The 16,753-nt window shown below is 41.1% G+C and overlaps 1 protein-coding gene across 2 annotated transcripts in view; it reads left to right on the top strand.

Annotated features, from left to right (window-relative positions):
• Nucleotides 1-16,136: 16,136 nt before the first annotated feature.
• Nucleotides 16,137-16,753, top strand: part of CHCHD3 (coiled-coil-helix-coiled-coil-helix domain containing 3) — a 266,047-nt gene continuing 265,430 nt past the window's right edge. Inside the window, exon 1 of one of the 2 annotated variants that reach the window (XM_025854801.2) lies at nucleotides 16,137-16,382. In XM_025854801.2, the coding sequence (XP_025710586.1) occupies nucleotides 16,302-16,382 (81 nt within the window). In that variant the 5' untranslated portion in view covers nucleotides 16,137-16,301. The remainder of the gene's footprint in view (nucleotides 16,383-16,753) is intronic. The other variant, XM_025854800.2, reaches the window with a different exon arrangement.

Raw genomic sequence — 16,753 nt, 5'->3', positions numbered from 1 at the left:
CATATCACATTCTGGTGGAAGGCTAGCATTTCTGGCAGGGATTTTGTTTATAATTGAATCACTCCGTCAGAACACACAGGCAGTAGTCATGAAGCGGGTACCAATATGAGACGGTAAGATTCATCACAGCTCCAGATTAACTATAAATTCCTAATGTGTTTAGGTAAGACACATCTCTACTTCTCAGCAGACAAAAAAGGCAAACACAATGATCCGTGAATGAAAGAAACAGAGATGCTGCCCAAGTGAAATGAGCCTTTATATGTCACCTTCCTTACCTTGTGTTTTTGTAGCTGTAACTTCAGACTTCCAGATTGCTGCCTGAGGTTTACTGATGGTTTCTTTCAGGGATCATTAAAAGTGATTTGTGGGCTGGCAGGGCTTGTATTTTCCATGCTCGGGATTCAGTTTACAGCATGTAACTTGGGAAGGGGTATCTGGAGGACTGCTTTCCCATCCAGGAAATCTCCTACTCTGGGAAGTCAAAGAGGGCTTCAACAGTCCATTGGCAGTTGATGATGCAGGGCTTGAGCCAGAGGAAACGGCTCCCTGGGACTCAGGGTGAGGGTGGGGTGAGGGCACAGGAGGTTGCTATCTCTGTTCCCTCCTGTCATGCTGCCCTGGTGAACGGTGCCTTGGGGATGCAGGGCTTCAAGCAGCCTACATTCTGGGCCCTTGAGAACAGAGCTAATGCTCTGTGCAGGAGGGCTCAGGCTCACATGACTAGGCTGCTCAAGAAGCCTTTTGCATCTTTTCCTTTGCTTGCTTCTCAGTGGCCCTCCTGGCCCCCAATTTTTTCTTAGTGGGTGTTTCTATTTACAAGTGAATAGCGCCTTTGGACTTTGCAGATGCATGCACTCAGTAATTTACCATGGATGAGGGTGTGCGTGTCAGGCATCAAGGTGTTCTCTTTTAAGACACTGCCCTTCCTCTGGGCCAGCTCTCCATCCTGGGAGGTACACATCCTGCTTGCCCACCCTCGGAGCAAAGGCCCTTCCCCGGGCATTCTCCAAGGGCAGAGCCAGGATGCCCACCTGCCCAGTTGTTTTCTCTTTCTCTCCATACCCCACAATTTTAATCACCAAAAATGCTTTGCACAGCATCCACTTTAGTTCACAGACTGTCCCTGGTCCTAGCATTTGTGTGTGAGACTTGATACTGGTTAACAGAAATCAATCCTATTACACTGTGCAGATGAGTCCCGCCCCGGTCAGGGTCTCACCCAGAGAAACGGTCCAGTGCCAGAAATGTAAAGCAGATCTAATAGATACTGGTGTGAGGGTCAGTTTTCTGTGTCAACACGGTTAGCCTCTAAGTTGGCCAGTTATTCAATCACAGACTAATGGAGATGTTGCTTTGGAGGTATTTCTGTAGATGTGGCCAACATCTAAAATCAGTTGACTAAATAAAGGATATTATCCTACATGATGTGGGTGATCATTTCAACCAATCGGTTGAAAGGCCTTAATCGTAAAACTGAGGTTTCCCTGAGGAAGAAGAAATTCTGCTCAAGACCACAGCATCAGCTTCTGCCCCAGGGTTTCCAGCTTGCTGGCCCACCCTACAGATTTCATGTTTGCCGGGCTCCACATAAGCCAATTCCTTGAAATATCTATACCTATGAATCATCTATCTATCAGTCATCTACCAATGTCTATCTATCTGTCTGTCTGTCTATCATCATCATCATCTTCTTCTATCCTTCAAATATCCTACTGTTTCTGTTTCCCTGCAGAACCCTGACCAAAGCAACTGGCATCTACTGAAAGACAATGAAGTGGAGCCAATTCTTTGTCCACAGAAACATGTGTTGAATTTCCCTGTCTCCCTTGTCACTAGGCTCTGCAGTCCCGGATACCCTGATACCCTGAAGTTCTGCAGCTACCCCCGGCACCATCCTCTGTGCTTTTGCCTCCACAGTAGCCTCATCTGCCCGGGATGGAGGTAGAGAAAAAGGAAAAGGTAACAGCCAAGTGAACGAGTCACACGGGTATTTTACTGGGCTAAAGTGAGGCTACCTTAGCCATTCTTTATTCTCTTAAATGTTTCCAAAGCACGTTTACATTTAAATAATTAAAAAATTCTCCTGAAATCTTCATAATAACCTATGAGGCTATTTTTATGTTACTCATATAAGTTAGATTCGGTAGGAGTTACTCCTTTCTAGAGATGAGAAAACAAAAAATTAGAGAAATTAAAAATTAGGTCTAGGGGCGCCTGGGTGTCTCAGTTGGTTAAGCATCTGCCTTTGGCTCAGGTCATGATCCCAGGGTCCTGGAATTGAGCCCTGCATCAGGCTCCCTGCTCAGCAGGGAGTCTGCTTCTTTCTCTCCCTCTGTCCCTCCCCCTGCTTGTGCTTTCTCTCTCTCTCTCAAATAAATAAATAAAATCTTAAAAAAAAAGTTAGGTCTAGGTCCCATTCTAGATATCGCTTTACTGACCACAAAACTGGGTTTAGAACCTAAGAATTCGGACCCCACTGCATTATGATGCAGGTACTTTATAAACGAGAATGTGCTGGGTTCGCATTAATTAATCATTTAACAGACATACATCAAAGACGAGGGACTCCAGATGGGCTGAACACAAAGTTCATTGGGACACAGTCCCCACCTTCAGGTACAAGGGAGGAGAGGGGTGCTGTGGTACAGATGGGTGCCCCCTGGTTTCTCACCACACTCAGGAGAAACGTAGTTTGTGGTGGGGCCTTCCTTGGGTGAGATCTCCTGCCTACCTTCCTTGCCTTCCTCCTGGGTTGTGGTTGGCACAGCCTGCCCCAAATCTAGCGGCTGTAATGTGTCAGGAATCCCATATACGAACTCCTACCCTTTTATGCCAGGTCTGCATGCAGAGTGGCTAGAGGTAATAACATTCCTACAGAAGTGCACGCAGGCTGTCTCTGCGGTCAGGAGAATTGCTCCATGTGTCCCCGCTGGAGGAAACCAGCCTTGGAAAGAAGTCCAGGAGAAGAGTGACCTCAGGGCGTCGGGGAGAGAACTTCCAAATGGCCTTGAACATCAGGAACTCTCCCCACCCAGAGCCACCACTGTCCCTGCTTCTCTTCCTATTAGTTTTGTAATTATTCAAAAGATAATTAAAAGCAGAGAAAATGATTTTCAAAAGAAATGAGGAGGGGATAAAAAACAGGATTCTATAAGGCAAACATGGTTTGAAGAAAGAATTGAGAAAGACTCAAATGAGATAACAGCAATTATAAAAAATTGGGGACACATTCGAGAGATGGGCAATTAAAAATAGATATAAAACAATTTAAAGTAAAAATCATAATAGTATAAAACAAAACCATGATTAACATTATAAGGCAAAATTATAATTAATTATGCTTTTAAAGATTGATAATTAACCAGCAGAGATAAATAGTATTAAGTTAAAAATGATAATTAGTTAAAATACTATTTTAGAAATGATGGGTGTACCAATTGGAAAATGGACTAAGGATGCGAATTCGCATATGAAGAAATCCAAATGACAAGATGCATATGCAAAAATGTTCAACCTCACTAGTAATAAAATAAATGTAAATTAAAACCGTGAGTTATTGATTTTTTTACTTATCAAGTTGGTAATGTCTTGAAAAAACAATGCTATTCAGTGTAGTCAAGGATACAGAAAACAACCTCTTTATGACACCTACTTCATGACAGGTGGAACTATGAATTGTTTTAGATACAGAGGTTGACAAGACACACAAGAACTTCGAAAATATACATCTTTTTCTTTCAATTTTTTTATTGTGGTAAAATACATGGAAACTTTACCATCTTAATCATTTTTAAGTGTACAGTTCAGTGACTGTAATTAAATACGTTCATATCGTCATACAACCATCACCCCCATCCATCTCCAGAACTCTTCTCATCCTGCAAAACTGAAGCTCTATACCCATTAAATATTAACTCACCATTTCCCCCTCCCTCGGCCCCCCCATTCTACTTCCTGTCTCTGTGGGTTTGACTCCTCTGGGAACCTCATATAAATGGAATCATACAGTTATTTGTTTTAGTATAAATACTCTTTGGCCCAGTAATTTCAATGGTAGGGTTTTATCCTAGAGAGATAATCACAAATATGCACAATGAGCTAGCTAAAAGAATCTTCATCAAAGCATTGTTAATCATGTTTTTAAAATTAGCAGGGGGTGTGGGGATGCCTGGGTGGCTCAGTCTGTTGAGTGTCCAAGTCTTGGTTTTGGCTCAGGTCATGAGCTCATGGGTCATGAGACTGGGCCCCATTTTGGGCCCTGTGCACAGTGGGGAGTCTGCTTGGGATTCTCTCCCTCTGCCCCTTCCCCCTCCCTACCCCCTCCTCTTTCTCTAAAATAAATAAATCTTTAAAATTAGGAGTGGAAGTCCCTTTGGCCCAATAGTAGGAAATTTGATAAATAAAGATTTACTACAAAAGGAATACTATATAATCATTAAAATCATTGTTATAAAATAATATTTAATGACATGGAAAAGAGAATCTCAATATATTAAGAAAAACTGCAGCAAGCTAAAGAAGAGTGCATACTCTACGATCCTGTTGTTTTGGAGAAAAAAATATGTGCATATATTCTTTATTAACACTAGTAATTTATGGGTAATGGTTATTTATGGGTGATTTAATTTTCAATTCATTGTTTATCTACTTTACTACAATAAACACATGTTATTTTTAATAAGTGAAAGAAACTCAAGGAAGATTAAGGAAAATAAGATAACAGGTTAAAAATAAGAATTCTAAATTAAGAATTTAAAAATAGAGTCAATCTAAGTAATTTAAATATCTAAAACATATATAAACAAAATACGATACTAAGGGCTTGGAATTATAATTAATAAGATATTTCAAATCAGGCAGAATAAAATTAACCCCATCAGAATAACATAAAATCACCATTTATTGAGCTCTCAGTGGATGCTGTTTGTGCTAGGTGCTTTAAATATATTTAAATACATTAAAATGGGGGTAATAATAGGGTAAAAACTTCCTTTATTTAAATGAATCAGTGGATGATAGAGGGAAAAGGTAGAAACATCTGAGCAGGGCAAACTTCAGTCCTTAGAGCAGTCTCTAGCTGGGACATCCATTTCTCCTTGAGAAAGTCCTTCCTCACAACCTAGTCTTGGGAGCAAATGACTCTTCCTTTCTGCTAGTCAGCAGGTGTCAAGAAACAAAACATTAAAATAGTTCCTCAGGCTCCAATCTACTCTATATAGTTTCTGTCCCTGGTCAGAGCCCCAAGAGATTCCCCCTAGTCCCTGATCCAGTCCCTACCTCCTACCCTAGTGATCAAAAAGATCAAGCAACTCTGTGCCACCCTAAAAGTTGGGGGAATTAATGCAACTTGATACACAGAAGAGGAAGCAATTTATTAGTTGGTGTGTTTTTGTGGCCACTTACAGAAGACAGGACTCCAAATCTGAGTCTTGCTCACTTAATTAAAAAGTCTAGGAAGACCTCTGTCTTCAGGTAAGACTTGATTTAGAGCCAAAAGATGTGACCAGGGCTCAGTTGCTCTTTCTCTCCAGTTCTTGGCTCCGTTCTTTCTGGGTTAACTCCATTTCCGGGCAGCTGTCTTTTGGGATCAACAAGGCTATAGCCTCCTTTCCATATTGTGAGAGTCTATTCCGGTAGCTTCCTCAGAAGGACTTTTTTTTTTCCTCCTAGAATCACCAGGAATCTGCTGACGGGCTTAAGCCACTGAGGAACCTTATCCCACCCCTCACTGGAGCTGAGGGTGGGGACAATCTCATTCAAAGCTGATGGCTGAGAAAGGAGAAGAGGGAGTTCGTGAATAGAAAATCAGATTATTATTATTATTTTTTAAAGATTTTATTTATTTATTTGAGAGAGAGAATGAGAGATAGAGAGCACGAGAGGGAAGAGGGTCAGAGGGAGAAGCAGACTCCCTGCTGAGCAGGGAGCCCGATGCGGGACTCGATCCTGGGACTCCAGGATCATGACCTGAGCCGAAGGCAGTCGCTTAACCAACTGAGCCACCCAGGCGCCCCAGAAAATCAGATTATTAATGGCAGGAGAGAAGAGAGGCAAATGTCAGGGAAGAACCAATAAATGTCCATCCCAGCAATTCTTAGATTTTAGATCCCCTTTGATCTGGGGATGATTTTATTGGGCAGGTGATGTTTGAACTGGCGTTTTAGGAAAGTTCATGATTGAAGAGTCTTTCCAGATTTGAAGTAACAGCATGCGGAATGTCCCAGAGTTATGAAAAGTACTGGACTCCTTAGACATGGGGGAAAGTTTAGTGAGATGATAACCACGGGTAGACAGAGAGAAAGATTGGCCAGCATCCGATCCTGCCTGATTAGTAACCAAGAGACAGAGTGCAGACACATTTTATTTAAATGTACTTACTCTCAGATATCTGGTTCTACAATCCCAGATGCAGTATACCAACCCATATGGATTGCACCTTAAGTGCATTTCAATAACCTGATGTTTAACAACCAGCTTGAGGAAAAAATAAAAGAGCTCTGATTTGTAGTGTTTGCCTTCCATTGAGGTGAAACTATTCCCACCCCAGTCAAATCCAAGCTACTGAGGTGATATCACGAAATATAGAGTTAGGATACCACTGAATGTGGAATAGCTCTCATGTGTCAGTGGGATCTCACTCTAGCACATCACTGCTTTAAATTCCTCAGTTTGGGACTGCCCGGGACATATCTGTTTCACTGCTTCCTTTTTTCTCCATCTTTTGATTTTCTCAGTTTCGCTGATAAAGACTATAATAGATTCAGAATGTTCTTGCTAATTATGAATTATTTTGGATCCCAGCTTTCCTGTAAAGGATTCGCTCATTCCCCAAGACAGATTCTATCAAACACATCTTTCTCTCTTTTAAATTGACTTTCTAAAATTTCCTTACGTCTTACATAGAGTCGAGTGCAAAAATTGTAAGCATCCATCTCGGGGAATTTTTAAAAATTTAGACACCCACTCTGCACACTATAAAACATTTCGAGCATACCAGAAGGCTCCATCATGCCCCCTCCCAGTCAACCCCACTCAAAAAGCTAACCCCTACTCTGATATCTACCACCATAGATCAGTTTTGCCTATTCTCAAACCCCATCCAAATGGCCTCATGCAGTATGTATTCTTCTGCGTCTGGCTTCTTTTGCTTGATATCATGTCTATGATATTCAGCCATGTTGTTGAATGTAGCAGTAGTTTACTCTTTTTCACAGTAGTATAGCATTCTACTGTGTAAATATACCATGATTTCGTTCTCCATTCTCAAGTTGATGGACATTTGGGGCTCTTGTGACTAAAGCTGCAGGGAATATTCCTGTAGGTGTCTTTTGGTAAGCATTCATTTCTATTGCATATATTCACAGGAGTGGAATTGCTGGGTCATTAGCTAGTGAATGATTAGCAACTGAATTGATGAAGCCTCCAATATTCCCATCGGGAAGGTGTACTGTTTCCTGCCAGGCCTGAGCCACCTCTGTGCTGGATGCGCTGTTGCCACCTTACAGCTGTGCACTGTCCTTGTTAATTGTGCTTGCCACGGGTCCAGTGGCCACTGCAGTATCTCGGATCGGGCTTCAGAGCCCTGGCATATATGGCTCAGGAGGGCAGTTTCTCATGATAGAGGAGCATGATGCAGTGGTAAAGTACTAGATTAAATTGCTGGAGATCAAGGGCGCCTGGTTGGCTCAGTTGGTTAAATGTCTGCCTTCTGCTCAGGTCATGATCCCAGGGTCCTGGGATTGAGCCCTGTGTCAGGCTCCCTGCTCAGCTGCACCTCCCCATGCTCTTTCTCTCTCTCTCAAATAAATGAATAAAATCTTTTTAAAAAACAAAAACAAAAACAAAAATAAAAAAATAAATTGCTGGAGATCTGGGATTTCCCCAGGCTCTGATGAAATGAGGCTGTGTGGTCTTGGGCAACTCATAGCCTTTCTGGTTGTCAACTCCTTCATCTATGGAATAAAGTGAAGATTTAATAGCTGTCAAGGCCACCCCCACTTGGCAGTCCTGTGATTCCTAATAAAAGAGTTGTATTGCCCAGATTCTTGTTCCAGGGTGAGGGTTGGGGTTCACCGGGGTTTGGAATATATGAGTAAAACAGAATTTCAGGGGAGTTGAGATGCTCACAAAGTGCCCTCCTTGGGGCCTTTCTGAGCTGGGGCAAAAGTGGAACCGAACAGGGCAACCCACTTAGGTGAGGACCAGTTGTGTGGAATGTATACTTCGGGGCATTTCTACACGATTAGCATCAATAAACAGGCATTTCTCTGCCTGTCCAACACTGAAGAAGTGCTCATGTAACCTTGATGCATTTCAAGCATTTGTTATTTGGAAGTAAAGAGGCTAACAGCCTGTATTTCAGAAATCTCTCAAGATCCATGACAGGTAGATATTGTAAAAGGGTTAGGAGAATGTCCCTGTGCTTTCAAATAAAAATGGTTTGAAAATTCATCAAGGCCAGAGGAGCTATTGAGGAGAGATGACAGATGGAATGTTTGTGGCTGTTTGAGGATCAGAGGAGAAATGAGCCTCTTCTGACCTGAGCTCTGTTTGTCAGAGATACCACCCTGAACGCGCCTGATCTCGTCTGATCTCGGAAGCTAAGCAAGGGTTGGGCCTGGTTAGTACTTGGTTGGGAGAGATGATCACTCCAAATCAGACACACAGGAAAGCCCAGGTCCCTGAGACTCCTGCAGGGCTGGAGGGTGGAGGAGACAGGAGCTGGGTTGGGTGGGCCTCTCACTCTCTGGACAGACTTTCCCCTAAACTCTGGCATTCCTCCTTCCATGCCTTGATACCAACACTCTGTTGTATTTCAGCCACTATGTTCTGATGAATATAGGATGAGGAGAAAAGAAACGAGGTGTCAGGGAAAAAAACATAAAAATGAAAAAAAATATATCAGAAGAATGTCTAGGAAATGGCAGAGAAAGCCCTTTTTAGAAACCTGGTATACATTTGTTGAGGCTTTACTCTATGATAATCTTTATGCCAGAGGTACCAGGAAATCTTCTTGGTGCATTGCCAAGTTATAACCCATGTGTAAAATTTATTTTAGCTATGTGGTGTTAAGTGATGTCTGTTAAGTAGAATGGTCACCAGAACCCATCCTGTGACGACAATGGATCACAGCTTAGGCAATTTATTGGGAATGAAAAATTAGTAGCAAAGGCTACTATTAAGTGGAAGTCAAAGATAGATGGAGGGGTCCCTGAGACATGGGAGCCTGCTGCCTCATGATTTTACTAGATGCATGGGAAGTGCAGGGATCAGTCTCACTTGAACAGTGATGGGATACTAAAAGGACACCATGGGATTTGTGCCGTTACTGTGGATACTTTCCAAGACACAGAGAGAGATTGTCATACAGGACTTGTGAATGCCTTGTAATTATTGCTGACTCGTCTCATGCTATTTTGGGTTTCTAATCTCTTCAAGTATGTTGCCCAAAATTCTTATATTCAAAATTTGTCACATAAGCACACTCTTGCATGCACACACACACACACACACACACAATTACTGTTTTACGGCTTCATTGTTTCTATATGGTTCTACATACAATAATTGGTTGGGAAAGCCTTAAGGCTGATGTCTTGCTCCGGCTTGCTGAATCAGTCTTAGGCCATATTTTCAGAATGTTTTTGTGTTGATTGTCTGCACCACATAAGAAGCACTTTTCGATGATTTTAATTGGTTTGCTATAACTATGGCAACTATATGTCCTAGATTTTCTAGGATGATCCAGATTTCAAGGACTGATTTGTCTCTATAAGTACACAAATAATAGTCAGAGCATGTGCTCCAATTTTTAGCTCAGAAAATATGATCATTCTGTCTATCTTCTCTTCCAGCACAAGCCCTAGAATCTGAGTACTCTCCTCTGCAGCTGAAATGCTACTCAGAAATGCTGGGGGAAAGGCTATGATGAACAACAGAGTCGTTCACGTTTCTGGTTGGGGACCAAGAACAGGTCTCTCTCTTTCCTGATACCTCATCATGCCAGACCGTGTTTTTTCTCTTTTTATCCTTCTTCTCACATACTTCTTCTTATATTCCCAAGAGGTGTATCAAGACAGTCAAGTGATGTGTGAAGGAAGGTGGTAGAAGAGGGATCACCACTATTTTGCTTCTGTGACTTTTTGTTTAGAGTTGGAATTGAAAAATCAGATGATGTAGTGCAAACCTTCTTTCTAACTTGAGACTTCTGGAATTTTTGTTTGAGTGATTTAGAAGTCTAGATGTACCCCCGCCCTGGGAGGGGGATAGGGGGAATTAGGGATGATTGAAATTTTGGCAGCAGAAGTATTTATTTTTTTGTTTGTTTTCTTTATTTGCAGCATTTATTCCGAAGGTCTGACCTGGTGGGCAAGTAAAAGGCTGCTCAGGATGAGGAAGGTAATATTGCTTGATGGCCAAGCTAACAGTTATGAAGAATTAAAGTACTGTTCAGTTCTCTGCTCTACATCAATGTAACTGTTGCTGGTCTCCTGTGTGAAGACTAAAGGAAATATGTTGTATTATGGTTGTGGATATTTAGGTAGGCGTCAGATGATTATAAAAATTCTTTGGTAAGGCTGTTTGTACCCCAGAACTTAAGAAACATAGAACACTTGGGCTTTAGGAAGACTGGGAGCCTTGAAAGATTCAGCCCTTGTGAAAACTGCAGTTTGAAAGCCTTCCTGAATCCTAGGGAATGCTGGAAGCTTCTGGAGTTGTGGGTCTTCCCACCTCATGCTATTTGTAGGACTAAGGTAATTCTGGAAGGTCTGATTTATTCTAGTCTCTCTCTCTCTCTCTTTTTTTAAAATTTTTTACTGTTATGTTAATCACCATACATTACATCATTAGTTTTCGATGTCTAGTCTCTCTTTTGATTGGCTTATTTTTCGGTACCTCAAAGCTTCTCAGAGTTTCTTTTCTTCCTTCTTTTTTCTTTAAAAAACCCATTTTAGATTTTATTGAATGATAAATACATTTCTATCAGGTTTGATAGCTATAAATTCTTTTTTTACAGTGTAACTCAAATTTTATTAAAATTTATATCTGCATACAGAAATAAAACATTTTTTACAGTAGTTATCTCTAACCTGTGGAATTGTAAGTTATTTTAATTTTACCGTTAATGTCTTCCTTCTTTTTACATTTTTATAAGATAATCTTTTTATAATCTTTTTTCTTTTTAGAAATTTTTAATAGGTAAAAAGAAAAGTGAAAATATAACCTTTAAGAAATTAGATACATTTATTTTTTTAAAAATTTTAAAAAATATTTTATTTATTTATTTATTTGACAGAGAGAGAGAGAGAGAGAGCACAAGCAGGAGGAGTGGCAGGAAGAGGGAGAGGGAAAAGGAAAAGCAGGCGCCCTGCTGAGCAGGGAGCCCATGCAAGACTCCATCCCAGGACCCTGAGATCATGACCTGAGCCGAAGGCAGACGCTTAACCAACTGAGCCAGCCAGGTGCCAAAATTAAGATACATGTAAACACTCTAGAACCCTAAATGCCTAAAGTTGAAAACACATATTTTACGTACTCCTGAAGTTTGTGTTCTGCTATTATTCAAGTTAAAAACTGATAAACAATTTAAATTTCTAGTAAATGGCAAACAGAAAATTGCATGGGAGACAGTTTCTTATATTTGGATTTCATTGGATCTTAAAGAGGTTGTATTTATTCTTTTTTTATTTATTTAAATTTTAGTTAACATATGGTGCAATTTTGGTTTTAGGAGTAGAATTCAGTGATTCATTATTTACCTAAAACACCCAGTGCTCATCACAACAAGCGGCCTCTTTAATACCCATCCCCCATCTAGCCCATCCCCCATCCATCTCCCTCCATCACCCCTCGGCTTGTTCTCTGTCTTTGAGAGTCTCCTATGGTTTGTTTCCCTCTCTCCAGTTTTCTTTTCCCCCTTCCCATATATTCGTCTGTTTTGTTTCTTAAATTCCACGTATGAGTGAGATCATATGATAATTGTCTTTCTTTGACTGACTTATTTCACTTAGCATAATACACCCTAGCTCCATCCATGTGGTTTCAAAAGGCAAGATTTCATTCTTTTTCATGGCTGAGTAATATTCCATTGTATACACCACATCTTCTTTATCCATTCATCAGTTGATGGACATTTGGGCTCTTTCCATAGTTTGGCTATTTTTGATATTGCTGCTATAAACATCGGGTTCAAGTGCCCCTTCAAATCTCTTTTTGTATCCTTTAGGTAAATATCTTGTGGTGCAATTGCTGGATCGTAGGGTAGTTCTATTTTTAACTTTGTGATGAACCTCCATACTGTTCTCCAGAGTGGCTGCACCAGTTTGCATTCCCACCAGCAGTGCAAGAGAGTTGCCCTTTCTCTGCATCCTTGCCAACACCTGTTGTTTCCTGTCTTGTTAATTTTGATAGCTATAAATTCTTTATTGGTATGCAACTTACATATTATAAGTTCATCCATTTGGAATATACAATTTAATGAGAGTCTATGTAAAGAGTTCTGCAAACATCACCATAATTTAATTTTAGAACATTTTTCTCACCCCCCCCCACCGGCCAAAAAGAAGAAACCTTGTTCCAACTAGAAGTCATTCTCCTTCTTACCTCCTCCTAGCCCCTGGCAAGCCTAATCTGCTTTTTTCCCCTATGAATTTGCCTATTCTGGACATTTCATTCAAATGGAATCATAAAGAAGTGGTCTTCTATGTCTGGGTTTTTTCCCTTTGGTAGAATGTTCTTGGGGTTCATCCATATTGTGGCATATGTCAGAACTTCATTCCTTTTTATTGCTGAATAATATTCCATTGCCTGGATATACTACATTTTGTTTATCCACCAGTTAATGGGCATTTGAGTTGTTTTTGTTGCTATTATAAATGAAATTGTTTTCTTAATTTCATTCTTGGCTTGTTAATTGTCATTGTATAGAAATACAATTGATTTTTTTAAGTTGATCTTGTATCCTGCAAACTTGCTGAATTTTTAAAATTAATTTTAATATTTTTTAGTGGATTTCTTGGGATTTTTGTATTTATAAGATCATGCCACCTGTGAATAGAGATAGTTTTACTTCTTTTCCAATCTGGATGCCTTTTATTCTTACAGTTTCTGCTCCTACCTCTCTTTAGTTTACTACAATCCTCCATGGTTCTGACTCAGTATCAGAGCTTCTCTCTTTGTTATCTTTTTGTATGTTTAAAATTTAAGAATGCAATAGAGAGATAGAGAAAAGGTAAAAAGCCGCATAGAATCTGAGTGACTCAAGTGTTTGCTATTATTTTTGGTTGGGTAAAGCTTTGCATTCTAGTTCATAGGTCTCTGGCTAATTAAATGCTGCCTTGAGTTTGATCACCAGTAAGCTGTGGCCAGAGAGAAAGGGAGACCACACGTTCTGGGTAGCTCAAGAAATTTTCTTTGGGGCGCCTGGGTGGCTCAGATGGTTAAGCGTCTGCCTTCGGCTCAGGTCATGATCCCGGGGTCCTGGGATCAAGCCCCGCATCGGGCTCCCTGCTCCTTGGGAGCCTGCTTCTCCCTCTGCTTCTCTCTCTCTCTCTCCCTCTGTCTCTCCCTCTGTCTCTCATGAATAAATAAATAAAATCTTAAAAAAAAAAGAAATTTTCTTTGGAAGGGACTCTTGGCCTTGAAATTGATACAGATAGGCCAATATTTTTAGAATAGGCATTTTTTGGGCGCCTGGGTGGCTCAGTTGGTTAAGCGACTGCCTTCGGCTCAGGCCATGATCCTGGAGTCCCGGGATCGAGTCCCGCATTGGGCTCCCTGCTCAGCAGGGAGTCTGCTTCTCCCTCTGACCCTCTTCCCTCTCATGCTATCTCTCATTCTCTCTCCCAAATAAATAAATAAAATCTTTAAAAAAAAATAGAATAGGCATTTTTTTCCAAGAATAAGATGTTTCTTTTTTTTTTCCTTCAGTTTAAGGATTTTTTTTTTTTTTTGGTAATGTTGTTTGGAAAGGATTATGAATTCTAAAGCATTTTTATATTGCCTAATAAGCGCACTTACATGTTTCTATATCATTAAAAGTGATGGCAATACACTACCTCTCATATTTAGACTTTGTCACCTTTATTTTGTTGAAAGAACTCATTTAATAGTTTAAGGACATAAATACATTCAAGCTAACTAGATGTTCCTTCATATCTCTACTCTCTCCTTAAACTCTTGTAATTAGTTATTTTGATAAGAATTTATTGAACAGGGTGCCTGGGTGGCTCAGTCATTAGGCATCTGCCTTCAGCTCAGGTCATGATCCCAGAGTCCTGGGATCGAGTCCCACATTGGGCTCCCTGATCAACAGGAAGCCTGCTTCTCCCTCCCCCACTCCCCCTGCTTGTGTTCCCTCTCTCACTGTCTCTCTCTCTCTGTTGAAAAATAAATAAAATCTTTAAAAAAAAAAAGAATTTATTGAACATCTGTTTTATGTAGAACCTCCAATATGTACTATATACTGGAGTAATAAGTGAGGAGGGTGTGTATATGGAGGGAACGTGCCAAAGAAAGGAAAGACATAATCCCTGCGATTTTTAGTTTCTTGTAAAAGGAAGGTTTAAACATATTATACAATTTGAGAATAAGTATAAAGTAATGTGCAGTCTCAAAACTGCAAAGTAGTATAATACAATTTGGAGACATACATATATTGAAAGTAACAAAATGATGACATGGACTAAATTCACTACTCTGCTACTGACCCCCAGGGACACAGAGGTGAAAGAAATAGTCTGGGCCCTAAAGATTCCTACAGTAATAAATCACATAATTGAAACTCAAAAATGTTATCACAATTGAAGGGGTGCCTGGCTGGCTCAGTGGGAGGAGCATGCAACCCTTGATCTAGGGGTTGTGAATTTAAACCCCATGTAGGATGTAGACAATAAATAAAACTTTAAAAAAGTGTTATTGCAGTTTGTGAATGCCTGTGTATTAAGATGATGCTATGTTGTGTTGTGGTTGGTTGTTTTTAATGTTGAAAGGGATTCAAGGAAAGTACTATCATTAGCCTAATTTCCAAATCTGCCTCTGTAATACTAAACTTACATGACTAAACTTACATGTCATAGGTATTTAGCAAATAATAATTTTATTTTTTATTTATTTCTTATTTTTATTTTTTGAAGTAGGCTCCACGCTGGGTGTGGAGCCCAAGGCCAGGCTCAAACTCAGGACCCTGAGATCAAGACCTGGTCTGAGATCAAGAATCAGATGCTTAAATGACTAAGGCATCCAGGTGCCCCAGTAATAACTTTAAATGTGTGTGTAGATTACTTAAATATTATTTACTGGTCTTGTAGAGGTGAAATTCTGAACTAGAAACTTTCTAAAATAGATTATCTCAACTTTGTCTGATGCAGTTTTAATTCCTCCACTAATTTATTCCATTTTTATCAATCACTGAACTTTTCTTCGCCTCCTCCTATTATGGCCTAACCAGCTTGTGTAACTTAAGTGCAAGGAGACACAAGAAAATGAATGATCTGCTTGCTTGGTACAAATAATTTATTGTTTGTTTTCATACACGCAGATTTGAGAACCATAATATTTAAAATTTGTACTTCACAAATTTTACTTTACAAAACTCATGAGGTAAGGCCATAGATCAAGTATCTTATTTTTGTTTTTCTTTTTTTAAGGCTATGACTAAAATAAATGTTAAATTTTGCCTCAGGTTTTTATTGTTAGACATTTAGGTATGGTTCATTAAGAGAGCGCATCTCCCTCATTAAACTATGAGTTCTTTTAGGAGAGGCATTGTATATTTTAAGTCACCAACCTAAGTTTCTAGAACAATATTTTCAAAGTATGTTTTGTTAGAGAAATGAACTACTTTGAGAGTCGCCCGGTTAGAAACCTTCCGGACGGTCAAGACCACATCTCCCAGAATGCCATGCTCCCCTTGTCTTCTGGATCTGAGGCGAGGGTGTCCCAGCCACCATCGCGCCTGAAGGAGACTACAATTCCCAGTACACCCAGGGGCTGCGGAAACTTTGTCAAACAGCCCCTGTTGCCATAGCATCCGGGTCCGGTCCAACCAATCCGGGCGCCCCTACCGAGTAGAGGCGGGTTGTTCGTATCTCCGACCAACCGGAGGCATTTTTGTTGTGGCACGTGACCGGAGGAGGCGGGAGCTGAGGACCGGCGCCTTCTCCTTGCTTCTTGGGGTCGTGGCCTTGCTCCCGCCTTGCAAGGCAAGGGTCCGGGCGCTTCCGCGCGCGTGTGTGCGCGTGGGGCCTGAAGTGCTCGTGCGTCCGGGCTAGGTCTCTGCGGGGGCAGAAGCAGGAGCCATGGGTGGGACCTCCAGCACCCGCCGGGTCACCTTCGAGGCGGACGAGAATGAGAACATCACCGTGGTGAAGGGCATCCGGGTGAGTGACAGTGGGCGGGCAGAGGGCCAGGACCCGGACTCGGACCCCAAACCTCCGACCTTCCCGGGACCCGCTCAGCCTGGTTTCCCCCGTCCCGGCCCCCGGTGTTGTCCGGCCCGAAGCCGAGTTCTCTGCAAAGAAGCTTGAAGTTTCAAGACTTGGGACATTCATTCAGAGATATTTCCTGGTTGTGTGCCAAGTGCTGAGCACTGTGCTGGGGCGGTTGGGGGAATGCCACGTTGAATTAGATTCTCCAGGGGCTCACAGTCTAGGGTTTGACAGTATTGCTCACTAGTTGTGGGACTTTATGTGAAACCCCAGGCTTACCTTCTGTGAAATGGGGCTTGTCTTACTCCTCCTGGGTTCAGGAG

Source organism: Callorhinus ursinus, unplaced genomic scaffold (assembly GCF_003265705.2).
Source record: "Callorhinus ursinus isolate GAN/ISIS: 27379988/994484 unplaced genomic scaffold, GSC_fseal_2.0 scaffold12, whole genome shotgun sequence".
NCBI classification, from domain to species: Eukaryota; Metazoa; Chordata; class Mammalia; order Carnivora; family Otariidae; genus Callorhinus; species Callorhinus ursinus.
The sequence above is the reverse complement of the archived record's forward strand: the minus strand, read 5'-3'. Positions and strand labels throughout refer to the sequence as shown.